General features: G+C 42.4%; 1 protein-coding gene across 1 annotated transcript in view; it reads left to right on the top strand.

The window, feature by feature from the left end:
* Positions 1 to 6,973: 6,973 nt before the first annotated feature.
* CLMN (calmin) overlaps positions 6,974 to 22,271 on the top strand; it is an 83,236-nt gene continuing 67,938 nt past the window's right edge. The window contains exon 1 of the mRNA XM_005520387.3: positions 6,974 to 7,156. Within this exon, the coding sequence (XP_005520444.1) occupies positions 7,075 to 7,156 (82 nt within the window). The 5' untranslated portion in view covers positions 6,974 to 7,074. The remainder of the gene's footprint in view (positions 7,157 to 22,271) is intronic.

Genomic DNA, 22,271 nt, shown 5'->3' with positions numbered 1-22,271 from the left:
AGAAGGCTGATTTATAATTTACAGCATATTAAATATTTGTAGTTATGTCCAGAAATAGTCTTTGCCAGAGAGTATTATTGCAGAGGCCTTGACTTGAATCCCTGGGGTACACAGTGAATGTACCATAATTTTCTCTAACCAAGATACTTCAAGCAGAAGAAGGTAACCAGGCTAGCCAGGGTGACTCAAAGCTGAACATTGTGCAGGGATGGCCACCCCTGAGCAGCATTCAGCTGGATTGCTTCTTCCTGCACAACTTCACCAGCTTACACCGCTCTGCAGGACCCTACTGCCACCATCATCATCTGCAGAGACATCCACACACCATGCCACTGCTTGCTGTCCTTCTCTCCTTCCATGCAGTAAGCCCTGACACAGAATTGGCCTCTCTGTTTCCTGGGTTATTGGTTAAGGCACTGCTTGCATCAGGCTGGCATCTCTACCTTTGCATGGAGACTAGACAGAATGAAACCATGAAACTCATGCTATGGGAGCAGGTTCTAAAGAGATGGAAACTCCTAGGAGATGCTCAGATGCTCTGAAGGTGAAAGCTTTGCTTCTTTGGTCTTCTCCTTGGCCTTTAGAGTGCTACACAGCATCTAGAGCTGGAAAAATGATCCCTTTACTGGTAAACATTGCAACCTTTGTTCAGTATCTACTGGGGAAACAAATCTTCCTAGTGTCCTGGAGCACACAGAAGGGAATCTGAAGGTCCTGAATTCAGCTGGTCACAGATGAGTGAGAGTAAGTCAGGCTCAAAGGGGCAGAATTACACAATACTGTCACATGGATGAGACAACTGCATCCTGCACCCATCAGAAACAGAAGGAAAATAGAAGCAGAATAAGGGGAAAAAAATAACAAACAAGTTTCCAAAAGACAGATGGAACTTTTTCTGTGTCAAGTCCTCTCTGAATCAAGGAAGGGTTTTGCCCTAGTACAGGGAGGTTTTGAATGAAAGGCTCATGGCAACAGAAAGAAATCAGCTCCACAAGTACATAATATTCAAATGAGTTTTACATAACTACTCTCCTTTTCTTCCAACTTTCATCTGCATGAAAGAACGGCAGAAAACCAAACTGAATGTAAAAAAACCAGCCTGAAGGCCAGAGAACAGCCTTTCCCACTGTCTCTGTCAAATAAAGCACACATGTTCTCAATAAATCATACCTTAAAATAAACCACACTTACCAAAGAAAATGAAAAACCAATGGAGGGAGGACTAAGAGTGACCCACACAAGCCTGCTCCCACCACACCAGCTGTCCTGATGAAGAATCAGAAGGAACTCACCTCTACAGCTCTAGCACATGAAAGCTGTCCCTGTGATCCCACCCCATCACCCCAAAAGACCGAGACTTAAAAATACCCAAGTGCATTTTGTTACTAAGTTGGTCCAAACAAACTTTACCTTGGTAGCAAGTAAATAAAAAAAACTCACCTTCCAAGCTAGAAGCCACTGTAACTCCTGGCATTATTCATGGACTGTGTGATGAAACTTATACATAGCCCATAAAGACCTTCCAGCAATTTCTACAGTCTATTTATTGCCAGTATGTGGCAACAGTTGTTGTGAATCACTGTGGTTCATCAGTGTGACCTACCTGGTGGATTTCTGGGGTGAAGGAAGGAGGAGGCACAGGAGAGGGAGGCTGCTCAACATCCAGAGTTTGTCAATATGCTCAGTGGTACACTGAGGCAGGGCCAAGAGTCATCACCCCTCTTCTACTATCTGAAAGGGACTAAGAGGAAGATGGGTCTAGTAAGGGTACAACACTCATATTTCTAAGCTGTATTCATTTTATTGATTATATGCATGTTATAAATTAATTCATTGCTACTTATCACATTTTTGGTTGGACAAGTAGACCACACATTTTAGTGTACACTCCCTTTCCTCTAAAGAAGTCATAAAGATATATTTCATATATTACTTGGGTTTTTTGAACATGACCTTACCTCCTTCAGTTGCTTAATCCTCCTATTACATTTTTCTCAGTGTCTCCTCTTGACTTGGTTGAATTTGACTGCCTTTTTCTTTCCTGACTTTTTTTTGTGTTTTGCTTTGAAAATCTGTTTTACATGGTACCCCTCCCATTGTTTACATGTGTGTAGGCAGAGGAGCCAGACTATGGGGTGGCTGCTGTCAGACAGGGTAATAAAAAATAAATCTTCACTTACCTATTCATCTGGGAGAGCTAAGGAGTCTTTTCTCTGGGCTGGCCCTCCTTGGTATTTCAGATATGAGCTAAGCAAGCTCATATAAAATATATATAAAATGTTGATAAAAATATAAAATGCTGGTAAGATCTACAATGGCATGATTATTGCCTTAAAATGGAATGACCACTCAAGTTGGGTTGTAATGTATTTATAAAATACAAGAGTTGAATAGGAATGTGAATTACTTTCCTGTGTTACAGACTTTAACTTTCCTCCTTTCTTCTCATTCAGCTATAGGGTAAGGCAGTATTCATTTTCAGTCCTCCTCCTGTAAGACTTCAGAAAAAGGGTTAAAAATTGAGTGAGACCCTCACATACTCTGCAACCCCTTTAAACAAGCCATAAACATGTGCAAAGACAGAAGGACTATGCCAGTAGTGCAGGGGCAGGACCCAAATGCCCTCCACCTTTCCCAAAACACTGTTAGTCATGGCCAGAGAAACACGTCGCAGACCTGTGGCATTCAACAAAGATGTTTTGGGAATGAAGGCAGAGGGAGGTCTAGAAAGGATCAGTGGAAAGTTGTTTTTGTAGCTTTGGTCAGCAGCCACGGATGGCTCAGGCATAGCTAGATAGGAACTCCACCCAAACTCTGAGGTTTGGGTTGAAATGTAAGATATTTTCACCTATTGCAAGATAGACAACACCTATTCTGCTCACCAAAGGTCTGGAACTATTTTAAACAAAAGCAGGAAAAAATCCATTCCTAAATGACAGAGTTCATATGGAGAACTCTGCTTATAAAGGCAAAGCAAATTAGCTACAATGGCATAAATATCTTTCTTATTTTAAGAAATAGCTTCCTTTGTGTTGGATACTTTCCCTTGCCATTTTAGCAGGAATCACAAGGTACCCTCCATCTGGACAGGCACAAAGCTGAGCTGTAGAACCTGATGGCTTTGTCTCTACTATTACACAACCTTCAAGTGTAAATTTTCTTCTCAAACTGAGAATTCAACTCATTAAATCACTCACTGGTAAGACAGGCAAAGGATGGGAAATGAAAAGCTTTTTAACGTCTTTATTCTGCATACACACACACACACAAAAAGATAAAGGCTATGCAGAAGAGTGGTAGGTTCCCCATGAACTTCCTATCAGACTCCCTGCCTTCTCATATGTGACCAAACTCTTTTTTTAATAAACCTGCTATTATAGTTTAGAGTCTGCCAAGTGTTTATAGCATTGCCCTAAGTAACAAGTCTGAGCCAAGGGACTTAATTAAATCTAACCTGCTTTTTCAGTTATAGAATAGTCCTTTAACATCTAAAGGCAAGTGGACTTTGTTAATAAAATCTAAAATCACTTTTTGTTTAAGAGAAGTTCTCTACTCCTCACTGCATACAATCAGTTACTTCTTAGAAGGCATATAGTATTTTCACAGATAATTTCCACAAGCCTTTACAGAGTTTACAACTAACATAACATTTGGTGTCCTAGCTTTATAGGAGAATCTCAGATTTCATACTTTCTTGCTGAGCTGATCCACTGACCCCATGTTGCAGGGAAGAACTTAAAGAAAAATGTTTATACAGGATGCCCTGTTGATCTTACAATTTTTAAATGTCCTTACTATTTTAGAGGCTTACCTTTCCATTTTGGAGCACTTTGGTTGTGCATATATTGCAATGGTTTTTACAGTTATCTCAAACGAGGTCCTACATATGAAGGCTTCTGCTAACCACAAAGCTGATTTGGGAAAGGTGCTGGAGAGCCATCTGAAAGTCTCAGATGGACAAATGCAGGTGACGTGGCTGCTGCCTCCCCGCACACAGCTGCACACCTGCTAAATGAAACTGGATTAGGGTTTTCATTCACAGCACCTCATGGCTCACGGTCTTAATGTAAGATGAGGTTGATGCAGCTTATATTGGTGTGCTGAGCTAGAAACTGGAGCGATCAGACCTGGCAGACGGGCTGAACCCCAGGCTGAAGTCCTGCCTGACTTGCTGGCAAGAGAAGGGCAGGCTACTATGCTGATGGTTTTGCCTCCACTGGCACAGGAAGAGCTGGCAGCCCCAGCCTGTGCTGCTGCTTGACCACACCAACCTCTGCTATTGCACCTTCAGAGTACAGGGTAACACAGAGCAGGTGCTTTCCCAGGTAAGAACGGTTTAATGCCTTTCTCCTCTCTCTCTAAGTGGAAGTTTTAACTTCCCTGTGCCCACAATGTTAATCATTTACACCTTAAACCCAGCCTGACTCTGAGACCCAGACTGTGCAGGTCAAGTGGAGCTACCTGGCAGGCCTGGAGATGCCAGTGACATGGGCTGCACCCATGAGAGTGGAGTTGGGCAGCTCTTGCATGAGGACAAGGAGGAGGGTGAAGGCAGTAATTAGCTCTAGAGAAAATCTGCAAGAACAATGAATCACAGTTGTAACATCACAGGTCAGGTGGGGCCAGCAGCGAGGAGTTACAGCAGAAAAAGTGTGTCCAGCAGGACCAGAGCAGTGACTGTCCTCCTGTACTGGCACTGGTGCCGCTGCACCTTTTCAGTTTGGGGGCCTTCATTGCAAGGAAGACATTGAGGTGATTGTAGCACATCCACACAAGGGCAAAGAAGAAGGTTTGAAGCACAAGTCTTGTGAGGAGCTGCTGAGGGAGCTGCGAGGGTTAGCCTGGAGAAAAGGGGGCCCAGGAAGGATCTTACTGCTCTCTACAACCACCTGAAAGGAGATTGTAGCCAGGTGAGGGTCATTCTCACAAGTAATAGGTGATAGGACAAGAGGACATAGTCTGAAGTTGTGCTAGGGGAGGTTTAGATTGGATATTAGGAAAACTTTTTTCACTGAAAGAATTGCTGAGTGTTGGAAAAGGCTGCCCAGGGAAATGGTGGAATGGCCATTCCTGGAGGTATTTAACAGACTTGTAGATGTGCCACTTAGGGACGTGTCTTCATGGTGGCCCTGACAGTGTTTGATGGTTGAGCTTGATGCCCTTAAAGGTCTTTTCCAACAATTCCAAATCTGTGAGTCTATGATTCTGTTGCTGAAGGTTGCCGGTTGGTTTGCTTATTCTCATTCATTTGCCTGCATTTCATACTGCCTCCCTTTGTCCAGCTGGTGTGCTGACCACAGCAAGTGGCCACTCTGAGGTCTCACAGGCAGGCCAGTGCAGAATGGAAAAGGCTCTTTAGAGAGCTCATGATACCCCAGCTCCTGGAGGATGCTCACACACAATGGGAAAAAGCCTCAGCTGTCCCCATCTGGTACTGGGAGTAGTTCTGCTTCAAGTTGCAGCGTGGATTAGGGATCTCCAGCCACCTCTGGCAGGCAGTATTTTAACTGGTGCTGTGAAGTCATTCACCTATTTTTCCCACAGCCACACTTGTTCAGTTTCCAGCTCCACCTGTAAATGTGGTACTGATGCATTCAGCCCACTTGGATAGTACCTGGAAAAAAAACAAAAACAGGTCCTCCCAGTGTCAAATGAAGGCAAAGCCCAGCATTGTGATTTGTGCAAATCTGTCTGAGTTCAGACACTGTTTCTTTTCCACAAGCTGTTTTTTCTGCTCCTTACATTCAGGTTTATGAACTTTTTGTCATGGCATTCATGTGTCCTTACACCTGTGCAAAACTTTCCAATCTTGATATGTAAACAGCTGAAGACTGCCTCAGACTCTTGGAGACTTAATTTTGGGGTAGCTGACTGCTGCATGTTATAGTGGTGACAAATCCTTACTAGATGCTTAAGTATGACTTTGCCTTCTTACCATCTCCATCTGATTTTGAGTCGTAATGGCAAAATCACCAGAGGAGGCTGTGGGAAGAGCGCTGCATGCCTGAGCTGGGTGAAACAACTGGTTGTGCGGAGCGTTTGCTTTGGATCACATAAACACTTCAGACTTGAAAGAGACACAATTTTTAGATCCCTGTTTGTTTATATTTAACTTTGTAGATTTTTGCTTATATGTTTTGCTAGTCTAAGTCTTGATGCTATACTGGTCTGACTCGATCATGTTAAAATTTGTTGTTTACCGGCTGGAAGATACAAATAGTGGTATATTGCAATGAAACGCCTTGCATGCAAATGAAATGCTTGTGCTGTTCATCAGGTTTGTAGAGATCTCAGTGACACCCAAGGGCCTTGGTAACAATTACTGTCCAAGCTGGATGAAAAGCGGTGTACATGAAGACAGTCAATGTGAGAATTCACCTCAAAGGAAATTTAAGCGCCTGAACAGACTACCAAGAGCAAGTTAAATCAGTATGCAACTCTTAGTGTTTTTAACGTGTAGTGGCACTGATTTCATCCCCACGAGGAAAACCTCTCTGCTGCTCATACTTTTGTTCTTCCATTGCTGCCGTGGGTGCATGACATTTGTTCTAGGGACGATCCTCCTCCGGTCCCCAGGTACGGCAGGAGGACGCGGGCACACACTCGGCTCTGCCTCGGCAATAAAGGCGTTTTTACGGGGAGCGCACAGCGGCCGCTGCGGCGGGACGGACGCGGGGTCCCCGCAGCGCCGGGGCCGGCCCCGCCTGCGCCCGAGGGGGCGGCCGGAGCGGGCCCTGCCGAGCGCCGCGAGGCCGGAGCGGGGCCTGGCCACCACCGGTGAGGGGAGGGGAGGAAAGGGCGGCGGGCGCGGCGCTGCCCGCGGCGGGGGCACGGCCGGACCCCAGCCCGCTCCGCCCCGCGCCAGGGCCCCGCCGCCCCCGGTCGGGCGGGCTGAGGGAGGGAGGCGGCGAGCGGGAACGGCGGGAGGGAGGGACGCGGGGCGGGGCGCAGCCGGCGCGGGGAGGGGCCGTCCCCCCGCCCGCTCCGCTCCGCGCCCGCCGTCGGTGCCGGTGAAGGCGGCGGTGGCGGTGCCGCCGGCTCCCGCCGTCCCCCTGGCCCCGGCCCCGCGTCCCTATGGCCGGGCAGGAGTGGGACTGGTTCCAGCGCGAGGAGCTCATCGGGCACATCAGCGACATCCGAGTGCAGAACCTCCAAGGTAAACCAACACCCCCGCAGAAACCCCTCCCTCCGCCCCTGCGCCGCCCCGCTCCCCTGCCCCTGCTGCTCTCCGCGCTGCTCCTTCCTCCCCGCCCGCCCCTCGGGCCGCCGTGCGCGGGCTCCCGCAGCTCCGCGGAGCGGGGGCGGCGCGGCTGCGGGGCCGGGGGAGGAGGTCGGCGGGGCCAAAGTTTCCCCCGAGCGCGGTGCCGGCCCGTCCGGCCGCGGAGAGCCCCGGCTTTGGGGCAGGGACGGAGCGCGGGGGCTCCGCGGCCCTGGGGATGCTGCGGGGATGGCACCGTCGTGTCCCCCCGGGCTCTGCTGCCACCCACGGCCTCCCCCGGGGACCGTCGGGGCGGGGGTTGCGGGCTCCGGCTGGGCTCGGGGGAGATCCGTGTGGCCGGGCGGCGCCGGGGCTCACGCTGCCGTGGGGTCCCCGCGAGGCCTGGCCCGGACGCCCCAGCTGGGGCAGAGCCCGCCCGCCGCTCCCCGCTGGGGTCACTCGGCCCCGGGCACGGCACGGCTCCGGGACCGGAGCACCGCGGTTTGAAGCGGAGCCGATGACTATCAGAGGACTCGATTTAATGTATCTTCTAATAAGCTACTGTTGAATAAACATGGACGGGGCTTTTGGATAAATCATCTACGAGATGCTCTCCTATTCTGCCACAGGCTGTGCAGGCGGAAGGGATGCAAATACCTGGCTCTGAATGTAGATCGGTATCAATGTAGTAGTTGTAGTAGTTGTAGTTCCTCCAAAGTTACGTTTGCCCCTCACCAGGTAACTCCTCGTCATTGGAAAGGACAGCAAGATTCGAATGAAGAGGAAAAAACCAGCAGTGGTTTATGGGAGAACAACTTGTTTAATGTAACATACTGATCTTAATCAATAGCTCACATAGTACTGCGATGTATCTTCATGTTCCATAAAAATAATAGACTTTAATCAGAGGTCATTATCTCTTCCTGTCTATGCATAATTATATTAAGGCACTGTCTACTGGCAGAGCAGTGCAATTGCTGGAAATTAGTTTTGGTTTGGATTGATTATAGAAGATACATAATTTATCAGAAAAGAGAGTGAAATTAGCCATTCTTTCAGCTCTGGTGTATTAATGCAGTTACCTGCTGATGGGGTCACTCCATGTCGTTTTGAGTTGCATCATCCTAACCTCTGAAATTCAGACTTTGTGTAGGGTCAGGGCCATGGATTCCAGTTTGCGTTCCCCTTGGGTTTTGACAGTCTCTCATTACATTGTAGTTCTATGCTTCTGGCTTCTGTCTCAGTTCTTTTCAATTCTCTGTGCTAGCATGGCTGGCCTGCCTCTGATCTCTTGTTGCTCAAAACTGTAGTAATTAAACCAGGTTTAATCATGGGCATTTTTGAAAAGGAATACAAAAGTAATCTGTTCATAGAAAGAGTAATATGCTTTTGGCTTTGCCTCTCAGTCATTTGTGAGAGAATGGTTAATTTCCCTTTCTGGAACTTAAAATGCATGTATACAGATGCACACAGCCTTATCTATAATTCCTGTGGTGTAGGAGAATGTCATCCTACAGAGCAAATTCCTTAGAATGACATTATGTTCATGAAAAAAACCTCCTGTTCTCTTCTTACCATCCAAGAAAAATTTTGAAACATATATTGATTATCACCTTGCTTGCACTCCTAAATAGGTTTTTAAGAAGTTTCATGCCTCACATGAGCTCTTATAGGGCAAAAAAACCCATTTGTTCTAAGGTGTTGCTCCAAAACAAGTGATAATAGCTGTCAAAAAATACATGATTTGTAACACATAATTCTCACACTGTCTTCTAGAGATGAAAAACATTTTACAGATGGCGAGTCTGATACTCGCGAGAGTGTGATTTTTGTCGCTTGGGAACTTGATGGCAGAGCATGGTGCTTCTCTTCAGAACAGTTTCTTGTAAAATGGCAGCATATGCTCTATGCTCATATGTAGTAATTAAACTTGCTTCTGCTTTATAATTCAAAATTCATTCTCTCCTCTCAAAACAATGCAACATGAATCATTGCCAGTATCATTGTCTATCAGTTGCAGAATCAATAACAGCCTTGATGTGGTAGAAAGTCAAGAGTTTAGGATGAAAAACTAGGTGAGGACAGCACAATTTCCATCAGCACCATCAGACTGCCCACAGGGCTCTGCTGCCCAGAGCCACATGAAGGACCTCATGCAGTGAAGTCTGCTGCTGCATCTCCAGCTCCTGCAGCGCTCTCTTGTAATGCCAGCTGTGTTTAGAGTATGAAGTATGATGGTTTGTCTTATTCCAGAATGCTCCCATTCAGTGGGACATTTTGCATATGTGGAGGTGCCTTTCCTCTGGGGAACCCATCATATTAATATAGACCTGAAAAGGAGTAAGGAGAGGAGGGGAGGCAGCAGCTAAATATTTGCAGATATGAACAACACATGAAAACACTGGCATGTCTGTGTGCAGAGGTGGAGACTTCTGGGCTGATGCACAGAGCCAGAGAAATGTGAGGTCTGCAGAGGCAGTACAGCCATGCTGTGTCTGAGCCATCCGGCTTGGAAGAGCTGGAGGAGCCCAAGTACTGATGACTGTGAGAAAGGGTCCTGAGCAGCCCAGCTGGTATTTCTGCAAGAATCATACAGACATCTGCTATAGTAGTTTTCTGTACTCTTTCTGCCTCCGTTTTTAAAAGTGAAAATTGTTAATTTCTCTTGAAAATTTCTTCATTATGTCTTAGTTAAGCTATAGAGCATTCCTGACATAGAATTCTATTTGAAGATAGCATATGTTGTTTCAGTCTGTTGCATCTTCCCTCTCTAATTTAGTTGTTCCACATCAGGAAGAATCCAAAATGCCTGTTACTGGGAAGTGTCTGCTCTCATGAAGATACTTTTGCAGTGGTATGATCCCACCAAACTGAGAAGATGTTGTAGGTGCATGTGCTGGCGGCAGAAGTAGCTTCAGGAACTATATGTTCTGTCATGTAACTAATGGGTGAACTTACTGCCTCAGTAGGTTTTTCAGCTTTTTCATAGGGAGACTAAAACTGACAGCAGGGGGTGAAATTTACTAAATGGGCTGCACTTGGAGGTGGAAAAAAAGAATGATTTTAAAAATGGAATTACATCTTGATATTTAGGCATATAATGATAAGCTTCTATTTTCCCTTTCCATCAAGGGAAAATAAAATTTCCATTTTATTTTTTAAAAGAAGGAAGTGACATTTCAAAACTGTGTCAGCTAAGTGATGCTAAAAGCCAGGCACAATTCTCCCATTCTCAATAGAGGTGATTTCAGAGGACAGAAGCAGAAATGACAGTCTAATGGAGAAGAGGAGAGAAGAATATAAAGAAGGAATAAACACTAAGTGTGGTGATGCACAAACCAAGTTCCTCCCGCCTGGTTTGTTCAGTTTCTAAATGCATTTAATAAACTGATACCCTTGTGCTCTTTGTTCTGTTTGTATATTCTCCACAGTGAATTTCTCCACATACTGAGAGAGAAAAATGGAAAGCCTGCGCAGAATGTAGGAGTGCATCGTCAAGCAGGGGAATGCTCAATAATTAATTTCCTGCCAGGAGATGGGTTTTTTCCTCTTCTTTCTTTCATTACAACACCATTGGGAACATTTTGTTACAATACAAGAGTATTTTAAAATCTTCCCTACTGGAAGCTTGATTTAGGATCATCAAAAATATACTTCCTTGTGTGGTGAATTGCACTCACTAGAAAGAAGCAACATCCTCATCCTCTTTTGGATGGTATGTTGGTTGTGTCCTTTGCAGTAGTCTAAATGTGTGTTGAGTAGTACATATCTTTCCTTACATTCCTTGGAATGAAATATGTGGAGAGGAATAATTGTGTGGTCAGATATATTGTTCATCTTTGGCAAACAAGTGCTGCTACCACAACTTTAAAATACTTATTGTTTGAATGTTTATTTTGTATATTTCTAGTAGTGTAGATGGACTTAGGTGGTAGAACTACCATTCTGCTATCAGAGGACAAGTCAAGGTCCTGCTGCTTGTTATTTCACTACTCACTCAGGGTTTGATCCAAACTCACAGAAACCTGTATATGTTTATTCCTTGGTTTCTGTAGATCTAAATGTTTTCTTGAATCTTGTTGCTCTGCTTTGGGACACATGACCTTCAAAAGTATTTGGAGGGCTACACAGGAGTGTATTGTAGCATTGACAAAAATAATGGAGAAAAGAAAGGGTGACAGACTGGAAGAAATAACCTGAACAATATCAGCCCCATTGGTTCTCCATCCTTGCCAGTAGCTTTTATCTCTGGGTGGATCACTTAGTCATAAAGTCCTAGAACTCTCTGATTTTCCTTGACTTGCTGTTTGGACCTTGAGATCTAGACTTTATAAGCTTTGGACAGTAATAACAATGATTGCCACTAACATGAATCTCGGCATCTTATGAGGTAACACATTCTGAAGCCTCTGTCTCAAGAAGTAATACAAATGCTTAACTCATAGAGGTTAAGTCTGGCAATGAGTGTATCTGTGTATCGTTACTTTGCAGGGGCTTAAGCATCCCTGATGGAAGACCAAAGGCAGGTGCTGTAGTCAGTCTTGAAAATGTTTCTCTCTGTACTTTTTATTTATGTATGAGGCATATTTTTAATGACATTTGCACTTAACTACAGAGAGTAACTATTTTCCTTTAACTACAAGATACAGCAGCATTCAACTTGTTTGCTATAGTTTGACATGCTTTTCAAATACATGGAAATTTCACAAGTAGGAGGAAACCTTTTTAATGTATCCATTCATTCTGACAAAAGTAAGGTGTTGTAACTGTTCATTACTTTAGCTCTTCTATAACTTATCACCATACTCAGCAGGATTTCATTCTGCCTGTAGGCATCTTCATTTAGTGGAGTTCTTTGTATATTCAGGTGGCACTTGGAAAGATTAAATTGTGTGGAGAACCTTAGGCAAAGCTCTATACAACTACAAAGTGATCCTTTTCCATATAAAAGTGAAGTTAAGTAGGCCTGAGAATTATAAATGTGAACCCCAAAATAAAGATTCAGATCCAGGTATAAGAAGCCAAAGTTAATGATGGAAACCTAAGTCCTAGTGGGGGTGTTCTTTGTAAGGGCAGTCTTGTACCTGACAGTATTTGTCAGCAATGGGAGGAGGGCTTTCCTGCTCCAGATGTAGGAAACCCTGGCATTGAAATAAAGGAGCAGTAAGAGGTGAGACAAAGTGCAGATTGCATGTTTCAGCATGCAATTTGAACAAGATTAGTGCCTAATTTCTCTAACAAATTAGAAGTCTGGGCTCTCTGTCCCATTGAATGGATGAAATGACACCAAATTCAAATCATGCCCAGTAGCTCCATGGTCACATGAGCTCACTTGTGTACTGACACTTTGTCTTAAGAGAGACTCTGTTTGGCAACTGCATGGACCTGACTTAAGGCTCAGGGTTGATGTGCTGTCACTTGCCAGCATCACCTTCTCTGTCTTTCCTGAATGAGCTGCTGTTCAAGTGCTGACCAGATTCAGCATTACCAACCTCAGCATTAGGAGAGCTACTGAGACCTCAGATTATATCACTTCCCTGAAGTCATAGTTTAAAAATGACAGTCTTCAAAACACGGTGTTAAAACTAATGATGATTTTAAAATATAATGGACTTATAAAGTCCTCCTGCTTATTTTTTGTTTCGTCCACTTGACTTGGACAGACATTAAAACAATTTTCCTAAGGACGATTTCAAGGTTATGTCACTTGCCTTCTGAAGTATGTGTAGCATTTATTTTGAAAATACTACAAAGAGATGACTTGATTTCCTTTTTCACTTTTAAAGACAGACTTCTGTTGGACTAGAAGAAGCAACCTTGGGCATTTTGGCTTGTCAGTGCCCATTATTTGTTTATGTCCTAAATTGTTGAACCTTACTGTTGTTCAGAATGAGTCTTAAGGGCTTATGACTAAATGGAAAGAGCCAAATATCTGTCTTGTCATGTAGAAGTCAAAATTATCTCAAAAATGTATTCAGGAGTAGAAATTATCAGATAAGCAGTGAGATGTGTATCAGTGCTGGGATGGTGAAGGGCATCACAGCACCTTATAAGAAATAAGTGTCTTTTTCTACATGTCTCTGTACCTGTTATTCTATTTTTATATCTCCCCAACCAGTTAAATACAGGGACTGTAGGTGGAGGATTGCAGGATGAATTTTACTTCATTATAATTGCTTCATATTTCTGTGCAAAGAGCTGAGCTGTATTTTAGCTGTAGTTTGAGGCTGTATAGCCATTAACAAAAGTTTAAATCAGCATCTTCTAGGGATGGTCGTAATAGCAACAGCCTGGATATCAACAGAGTGAATGCCTGTGGACCTGTAAGCTTTAAACAGAGGATTTCTTTATAAAACCAAAAATCCCACTAAATCTGAATAGATGTTATCAAAAACACTTGAAAGATAACTCTAATCCCGTGCCCATCACTTAATTTGGTAGTGTGATTCAAGACGTATTTGTTATAATAATGTAATACTTTGAAGGATTCTATTAACTTTCCACTAATTAATTTCAGACATAAATTAAAACTTATTTTAGGCCATAGTATCTTGAAAGTTACTCCTGATGTTGGTCAATGTAATACTGACCTGTGTTGATCAGAGATACTCTTAATATTAGTATCTCTTACTGTTAGCAGTCAGAAATGAGACCTTTCTAGGCTTTCTAGCAAATCTGGTGTTGATTTGCTTCATTATGTTTTTTCTCTTTTGGTAGTGTAATTGGTAGTATACTCCAGTTGTTTACAAAATAGATATTCGTTAAATGTGTTGTCACAGGGTTCATTTTAACAACAAAGATTTATATTCCAGTCCTCATTATATTTAATGCTTTCATCCTTTTGGATCTTCATTTTATCATTATTAAGACTGTGGAGATGAGTGCATTTTGTAGTGTCCAAAGCTGTTCTTATGTAGTGTCCATTACCAGGAAATACGTCTGTTAGTTGTTCCATATGTCTGAGTTCCACTTGGGCCCTGCTAAGGTCAGAGATATTTTACCCATACCCATGGAATGACCCAGATATATTTTTACTCATCCAGCCTGTTTTCCCTAAGTTTTCTTCAAGAAAAAACAACGCAGTAACCCCCCTGACAATTGTGAGGCCGTGTGTTACTCATATGTTGTGAGAGTGCTATCACAGCCTGAAGTGTCCATTTCACAGGACTCCAGCTGAAGCTCTGAGCTGCAGCCAAAGCAGAGGGAGCAGTTACATGAACAGGCTGTCTTTCTGTTGTGCACTAATGGCCAGATAGAAGTACTTTGCCATTGTGTTTCAGTCTTTTTGAAGAACCCTCTAATGTATGTCAATAGGTGTTTGGTGTATGCAGTCAGGGTAGGTCACAACTGAGGGCTGATTATGCTTCTCTTGGCTCAGTGAGAAATGGGAAGGGCAAGAGAGACCTGGCTCTGTGACAAATGAAAGCAGTGCCAGTGAAGATAACTTAAAATCTGATCCTTCGTATGACTGCATCTGGACACATGATTAAAGTTTTCTGGCTCTTACTGATGTTCATGATAAACATGAACTGCAGTTTTAACTTAATAAAGATACAGTATTTATAAATAACATAGTATGAAATGTCCACTTCAGACTTATTGTCTTAAATACAAGGAATGAAACATAAATCTGTCTGGGCTGTTTGCCCAGGGAGAGTAACAAGGCAAACAGAAGCAGGCCCCTGGGGAAGAGCATGGTCCTCAGAAACCTAGATAGTGCAGGAGGGACTGTGGCCAGCATTTGCATGTCATACTTAAACTTGGTGAAAGGTAAAAATCCTGCCCAAGTGGGAAGATGATCTTTCAGAGACAAAATTCCCATTGACTCTTTTTGATAAGGTACTCCATAGGTCCATTTCTGATATAAAACCTGAGTGATTCCAAGAGTAAGAGTTAAGAGTAGCTGGGAAACATTTGGTCCCTCTCCTTGTTCTCAGGTTTCAGGCTGAGTAGGGGACTTCCTGGCCTGATGATTAATGCCACCGAACAACATTTAGTTCCTGTTGCTCTCATATTTTTTTTTCTTTTTTCTTTTTTCTTTTTTTTTTTTTTGGTTGGTTTTTTGGTTGGTTTGTTGTTGGTTGGATTTTTTTTTTGTTTTTTTGGTTGGTTGGGATTTTTTTCAGATCTCTCTGGGTACAGGACAAGGAGTGATTTGAAGTTTTAGACTCTTGCCTGAGTTTTTCTGTTTCTTCCCATTATAGAGAAAAAGTTAAGGGACCTAATGTAGGTTAAAAGAACTTGTGCTCAATCTTCTTGCAGAAGTTGTTTAGTTATTGTAATTGGAAAGAAGACGGAGTATGAATTTTTACTGGCTAAACTGCATTTCTTCTTGTGAAGGTAGACAGTCTTTTTGATATATTCAGTGTTGGCCTTTCAAAACTTTAAAACATTATGTGTTTTCTTATACTTATCAGAAGGATTAAAGAAGACAGATCTTCATTCAGCAGCTATGTGTATGAAGAGAGGAAGCACCATGTTCTCTGGTTGCTAGCACAGCTAAGGGATGCTGTAAAATTCCTTGTCTAAGCTACAGCTGACAGTATCACTTATCATGAGTTTATTTTAATTTAAGAATTTGGAGGTTGCACCAGAGTGACTCCTGTGAAGTCAGGAAGTGGTTGATGGGTTGACCCTGGTGATGGGAGTCCATTTCTGCAGGAGAAGGATGGTGCACACTTCCTGTCCACACCCAGGCGTAGCTGAGAGGGGCTGTTCTCAGGTGCTGAGAGATCCCAGTGTAGCTGAGGAGGTCTGGGAAGCTCGTATTCATCTGTCTCAAAATTGTTTGGAAACTAATTAATACAGCAAATTATATTCAGATTTTGTTTTAACTGGTCAGATCTTCATGTACTTTTCCAGTCCTTGACACACTTTAATTTTGGGAAAGTTTGAAGCATTATTTCATTGCCTATCCCACAGATGGCTCAGCTCTAGAGCAATTTTTTTCATGCAGGATCTCAGCTTTTTGCATACATAGTGAGTCCTTTGCTTTTATGCTGAGACTGATTATGAAAGCCAGTTGCAGAAGCGGTCTGGATGCCCACAGCAAATACTGATGAGACCCCCTTGCTGCGTCACTCAAGCCAGTAAACAGCTTTGTCATTTAGGCACTTAATTACGAACTGAATGTTCACTTGACCTCTTATATTCTCATTTCACTAATGAACCAAAGCTTAGGAAGAGTGACTGACTTCAGAGCTGCAGCAGTTTGGGCTCTTTGAGCCAAAGTTTCTACTCATTTAATTTATCATACTAATGATCAGTTTTGGAGCCTAAACACAGGAGCTGCATGGAAAATACAGCGTAATGTGCTAATGTGATGGCCATGTGACAGAAAGATTGGCAGGGGCTGCCCACTTCTTGGCTTTCTGGTCTTGCTACACATGTGTATTCTTGCATGCAGCATCCTTAAAGAAGAATGAAGGGGTTGTTATGGATGTGGAAGTAGCATTTAGGAATTCTCGTTTTACAGAGAGGGTCCAAACTTGAGTTCTGGTACTCAAATAATATTGATGCCCTTAGGTTTTCTTACTGCTTTGTGCTTGTCTTGACTAAAACTGAAATGTGTTCCTCCTACATTCTAGCAGGGATTTATTTATATTTTTTCAGTGTTTGAGTGTCTCATGGTTTTAACGTACTTCTCTAGATGACACCCTTAAGTTAGGCTTGAGGATAAAAGACACATGAAAGCCAGAGGATTTATTTCAAAGTTATCCAGACAATCTAATCACATGGTTTTCTATGTACAAACATGGAAAATTTTGGTGGAGCAGACCTTGAATCTTTGGTATTCTCTTTTCAGGGTGACTGTTGGAACTACCTGATCAAATTCCTTTCTTCACATATTCTCTCCTTCACTGCGTTACAGCAAAAGCTAACAATGTCCCCTAACAACTCATGTGAACTTTAACACATCTGTACTGCCTTCTCCATAGTAAACCTTTTCCAGCTGGTAATTCCCATGAAGCTACAGACCCATCTTCCATGTGGTGTTCTCCCATTTGGTGGCAGGTGGTTCCCCTCTGGGTTTGCATGTGCTTGTTCTATGCAATGCAAACCAGTTGGTGTGAAGGTTAACTGCAATCAGATTTCAGTTTGGCTTGACTTGGTGTTTTTAAATGCAAGAAGAAAAAAATGTTTGTAGAATGAAATAAATCTGGTTTGCTCTACATTTTCCCCGTTTGTGAAGATGTATTTTTTGATGTCTCATTTTGATAATTTCTATGAGTTTATAGTTATCATCTTCAGGTAGAAACTCCTTTTTCCTTTTAGGCCTTTGGAGTTACTTCAGTTAAGATCCAAATTAGCTGTGCTCCTTCTGACTCTTTGTACTATGCTTTCAGTTCACTGATTTTGTTACAGAAGTTTTGTTTATTTTGTTTTGAGTATGTGTTTCTAGAAAGAAGATTAAGTGAAGCTGGGAAAGGAAGAAAACTTCCTGCTAGATGGAAGAGGGTAATTAATGATGAACATCTCCAGGAAATATAATTTGTTTTCTTTGAGAAATGTATGCTAATAAAAGCTTTCTGCTTGCATGCATAAATGAATCAGATTAAATTTTATCCCAGCATGAACTTGCTGTCAATTCATGCTCTTCAGTTCAGTTCTCAGAATCATCCAAATGTTATTTTAACAGAGAGCAGTGCTATATCCATTGTCCTGAAACCTTTCTGCCTCATACACAGGTCTGAAAGAACTTAGTGGGATAGAGAAGAAGACCAAGGAAGGGCTTGCTGAGGGCATGGATGTGAACATAGGGAAATACCTATCAAAGAATGTGTGTCTGCCCTGGATGATCATAGGAATATATTCTTCAAGAGAAAGAAATCAGAGAGTTAATAAAAACAAAAATAGAAATAGGACAGCAATCAGATTCTGTTTTCTTACTGCAAAGGTCATAGGGGAATGAGGCAATTAATTGCCTAACCTTTAAATGTGGTTTATGATGGAAGCTCTGATATCTGAGAGCATAAGCTGCCTTGATTTGAACCCAGTTGAAGCTGGTGGAATTACAGCTTGATAAATAAGCCATTCTGACCTGCTCCTGGAAGATTCCTTTCCTTCTTCATTCTCTCTTCCCAGTTTCTCAAGCTCTTTGGTGGTTGTTTGGTCATCTCCATCTAGGCTTGGTTTCATTGCAGAAGCAGAGGAAAGCATTGTTGCTTAATCTCATTCTTAGAGGTGAGAGATTAATACTAAGAGGAATGAATAAATGACAAGTGCTTTGCTGAGCACTTCTACCTCACCTTCTAAGTCTTTCTTCCCAGCAGAGCATGGGAAGTGCTGAGGCCAGGTAAATCCTGAAGTAGCCCCAGGTCTTCCCTGGGCAGTTCTTCCCACTGCACAGAGGCACTGGCTTGCGATCAGCTTGTGCGTAGGAGCTGATCCATCGCTTAAGGCTTCTTTGGGAACCCCCAAGAACAATAATGTCCTGTTGACTAGGATTTTACTATTTATATCCATCAGCTGAGCAGCCATCTCCTCTGTCTGCTCCTTAATTACCAGTCTGTAAATCTGTCTTTGGACCACATTGTCTAGTGCACGGTTGACAATGTGATTTTTAATTTCAAGATGAATTTGCTTGAGACACTTAGAAAAGCAAATAGATCAATGACAAAAGGCATCAGCTTCTCTTGTTTTGTTAACCTGTTCACTTTTTGGACATCAGAAAAAGAGATTGGCAGGAAGCTAACCTAAAAAACAAGGACTTTCATTAGAAACAGTACAATAACAAAAGGAAAACAATCAGATCCCTTATAGATATGTTTGTGAAGAAGTGCTGACATACACCTGTCAGATTAAAGACTGAATCCTGCCACCCACATACTGTCCTAGCAGTTTATTTCTTTCTTCTTTTTTTTTTTTTTTTTTTTTTTCCCAGCAGATTTTCAGTCTTCCTGAGTAAAAAAGGTGTCATTTTTTCCCAGAAAAACCCTTCCCTAGCTTTGAAACATAAGGAACAACTGTCAAATTTAGCCTGGTATTTTCTAGGCTGTTTTTTCAAAGGTGAGCTTTTTTGAAGAAGCTATACAATTTACTTTGAAGAGAAAAAATGCAGTCTAACTTGTGGGAGTCAGCTAGAGTGAAGTGAAAATAAAGCAATTATTTCACTGAAAGCTTTTATGCAGATTTTTTAGGCTTTTATCAGAAAATAAAGTGTGCTAATAATGGAACTTAGTTACAAAATCCAACTGGTTTGGATTTTTGGTTCCAGTATGGACAAACTACTGTGGACAGAAGGGGTTAAACATGATCTGAATCAGAAGGGGCCATTGCTCCTCATTGGGGCTAATTTTAACAGTTTGAATGTGGAACACTTAATTCTGCAATTTTGCTTTTGTGCCATGCTGCATGGCCAGACACCAGTTATTTTCTGAAGACTTTGCTAGTATGTCCCCCAAGGAAGCACCATATAGTTCTTGGCTTCCTGGTTCCTTCGTTTCTTTGCTTTGGAATGTGATGGTTCTGCCCATCTCCCTTCTCCTCTGCTATCACTCCCCAGCTCTGCCTTTTGAGGTGTTCTAGTGCATATATGTGCTTCTTGTTAAAGTACTGAAAGCAAAATACATGGCATGTTCAGCTGTTGAAAGTGAACTAGAAATACTCAGAGAAACCAGTATATTTTCTGAGACCATGTTTTAATTATAGTGAAAGCTTTATGCTTATAGAAAGTTTGGGGTATTTTTGTTACCATCTGGATACCTAAGCTTGGACAACAAATCGCTTTTGACATAATGATGGCAGTGTATAATACTGTGTTCTTCTAACCCATGTCTCATTAATGTGGAAGCTCATGGATTTTCATGCAAAATGTGGATTCACCATCTGTGCTAGTATTCTTTGCATGAAGTGAAAGACTGTTCTTTGTGTTGTGATTGCAGTGGACCTATTCTGCTTTTGCTGCCTTGTCTCATGGACCAAATGGATAGGTCACAGAACAAAATAAATCTACACAAAACACTGTTAATGCTAATTTACCTTACATCCAATGTGGGAGCTACCAACATTTATTAAAGGTGGAACTTACAGATTAAGTGACATTTTTCTGTCACTTTCACTTCTTTATGCTTTGACATTCCTTGGCTTATCTGGGCTGGAGCCTCTGGCCTTGGGGAAACTGAGTTCCTTGTACACCCCGTGTAGATGACAAAACCTAAGGGACAGTAGCATTAAGAGATAAAATGTTACAGGCAGGTTAAAAAAAGGCGTCAGAGAGAGTTGCCCATTAAGTGTGTTGCAGCTTGGTTTGAATCATGTTGCACATCAGTTATAAACTAGCTTAGAGGTTATATGCCTCTAGAGCGTTTTAGTCTGATCTAAGGCTGGGGATCCTCAGCTTCACTGTACTTCACCACTGATGTCTGAACTGCTATTTAAATTCTCCTGCCTTCATTGTGACTTCTTCTGTATTTATGGAATAATAGTCAAGATTCTTACGTAGAAGGTTTGCAAAGCAGTCTGTCTTCTTACCATTATGTAATTTGAAGTATTATTCAAAAAAAAGTGTTTTATATGCTCTGAAACTTTATATCACTATCATATTAACTGATAGCTTCATTCATACTCACAAGCTGGTACTCATGGTTTCCCCATGAAACCTGTCAAGCCCAGGGATCTTTGATCATCTTATTCTTTCTTCATCTCTCTCAAATTCTTCTTTTTCAAACTCTTGACACTGAGAAATAGATGGAACATCTTTAGGTAATAAAATAAGTATATTAGCAGTAAAAATTTAATCTGCTTCAGTAAATTAATTGATGTAGTATGACTGAGCAAAGTACAATTAAGGGACAGATTCTATTTTCTTGTACTTTCAGTAGTTTTACTTCTGCAATCTCATGGAGATAAGCTGTGTTATGGAAGATGCAGATCTCTGTTTTATTAATGAGTTTTTATAGTAATTTTGATAAATAAGTAAATAATACCAAAGGGGAAGGAAAGGGCTCTGAAAGAGATTTTTTTTTGTTGGTGGATTCAGAGTATCAGTTGAGAGGTTAGACTTCTCTAAGGAAACTGCAGGGGAAGACAGGACAGCAAGAAGATGCTGGGGCTGGAAGCTAGACAGGTTGGTGGAGAAGGAAGGTGCCTGATCCCTATGCTTTGAGGGCAAGTCCATCTTTCTTCAGACACAGGGAATGACTCTTACTGGATTCAGGAACAAATCTGAAACAGATATAGCAAAGCCTTTCTTAGGTCCTTAAGGCAAAATTCTGGTGAGGTTTAACAAAGTAGAGGAGTGGCTGATGGTGGTCAGCAGGATATTATCAGAGAATTGTCTGGAGTAGCATTTTCTGAAATGAGAGAATGTCAGTAGGAGAGACTTGAACATGTAGGTAGACAAAATCCTATGATTTTGCCTGCTGGGATGAAAAAATCCAAAGCTGCTCACTGTGGACGTGGAGGAGGAGGTAGTTATAATATAGGAAGCTGAAAGGTTTTGATGCTTTGTTCATGACTTAAATCCATCAAACCCTGCTCTTGTGCAAGCCTCTGTAACTATAAGCCGTTAAGCTTGCCTTCATCCTTCCTACTTATATGAATTTCTTTGCCTGCAACCGGGATCTGAGCTTGCACCCACTGAATTTTTTGCCATTGAGCTCAGTGAGGCTAAATCTGGTACTGCAGTGGAGGAACTGCTCATCTCTGCCTGTCTCACGTGCACAGAGTTGCATTCTAAGGCTCTGAGCATGCAGTGAGGGTCCTCCAAGGGCTGCAGTGTGACTGCAGCCATTTTATACAAATGTATCTGCCTGCAGTTCAGAAACCTGAATGTACAGAACTACATTCCAGAATTTAATCTAGATCCTTGGATCTAGATATCCCATGCACTTGTCCTGGGTTGGCATGTTGCCAGGTGAGCCAGCAGTGCACCTGTGCAAGGGGAGTGATGTGGAAGCCCCTGGGTGGATGTTGCAATGCTTTGTGCATTCATTTTTCTGGCTGTAGGAGTAATTCTTATGGCTTCTGGCCTATTTCTCAGCAAAGCAATTAGCAAGTCCAAAAGGTCTTGCCTCAAGGCTTTTACAAGCCATGAATTATGCACATTATTCTGTATCCTGCCTTTCCTTTC

This window comes from Pseudopodoces humilis, chromosome 7 (assembly GCF_049639895.1).
Source record: "Pseudopodoces humilis isolate 2021_Gansu_Grassland_sample_001 chromosome 7, ASM4963989v1, whole genome shotgun sequence".
NCBI classification, from domain to species: domain Eukaryota; kingdom Metazoa; phylum Chordata; class Aves; order Passeriformes; family Paridae; genus Pseudopodoces; species Pseudopodoces humilis.
The sequence above is the reverse complement of the archived record's forward strand: the minus strand, read 5'-3'. Positions and strand labels throughout refer to the sequence as shown.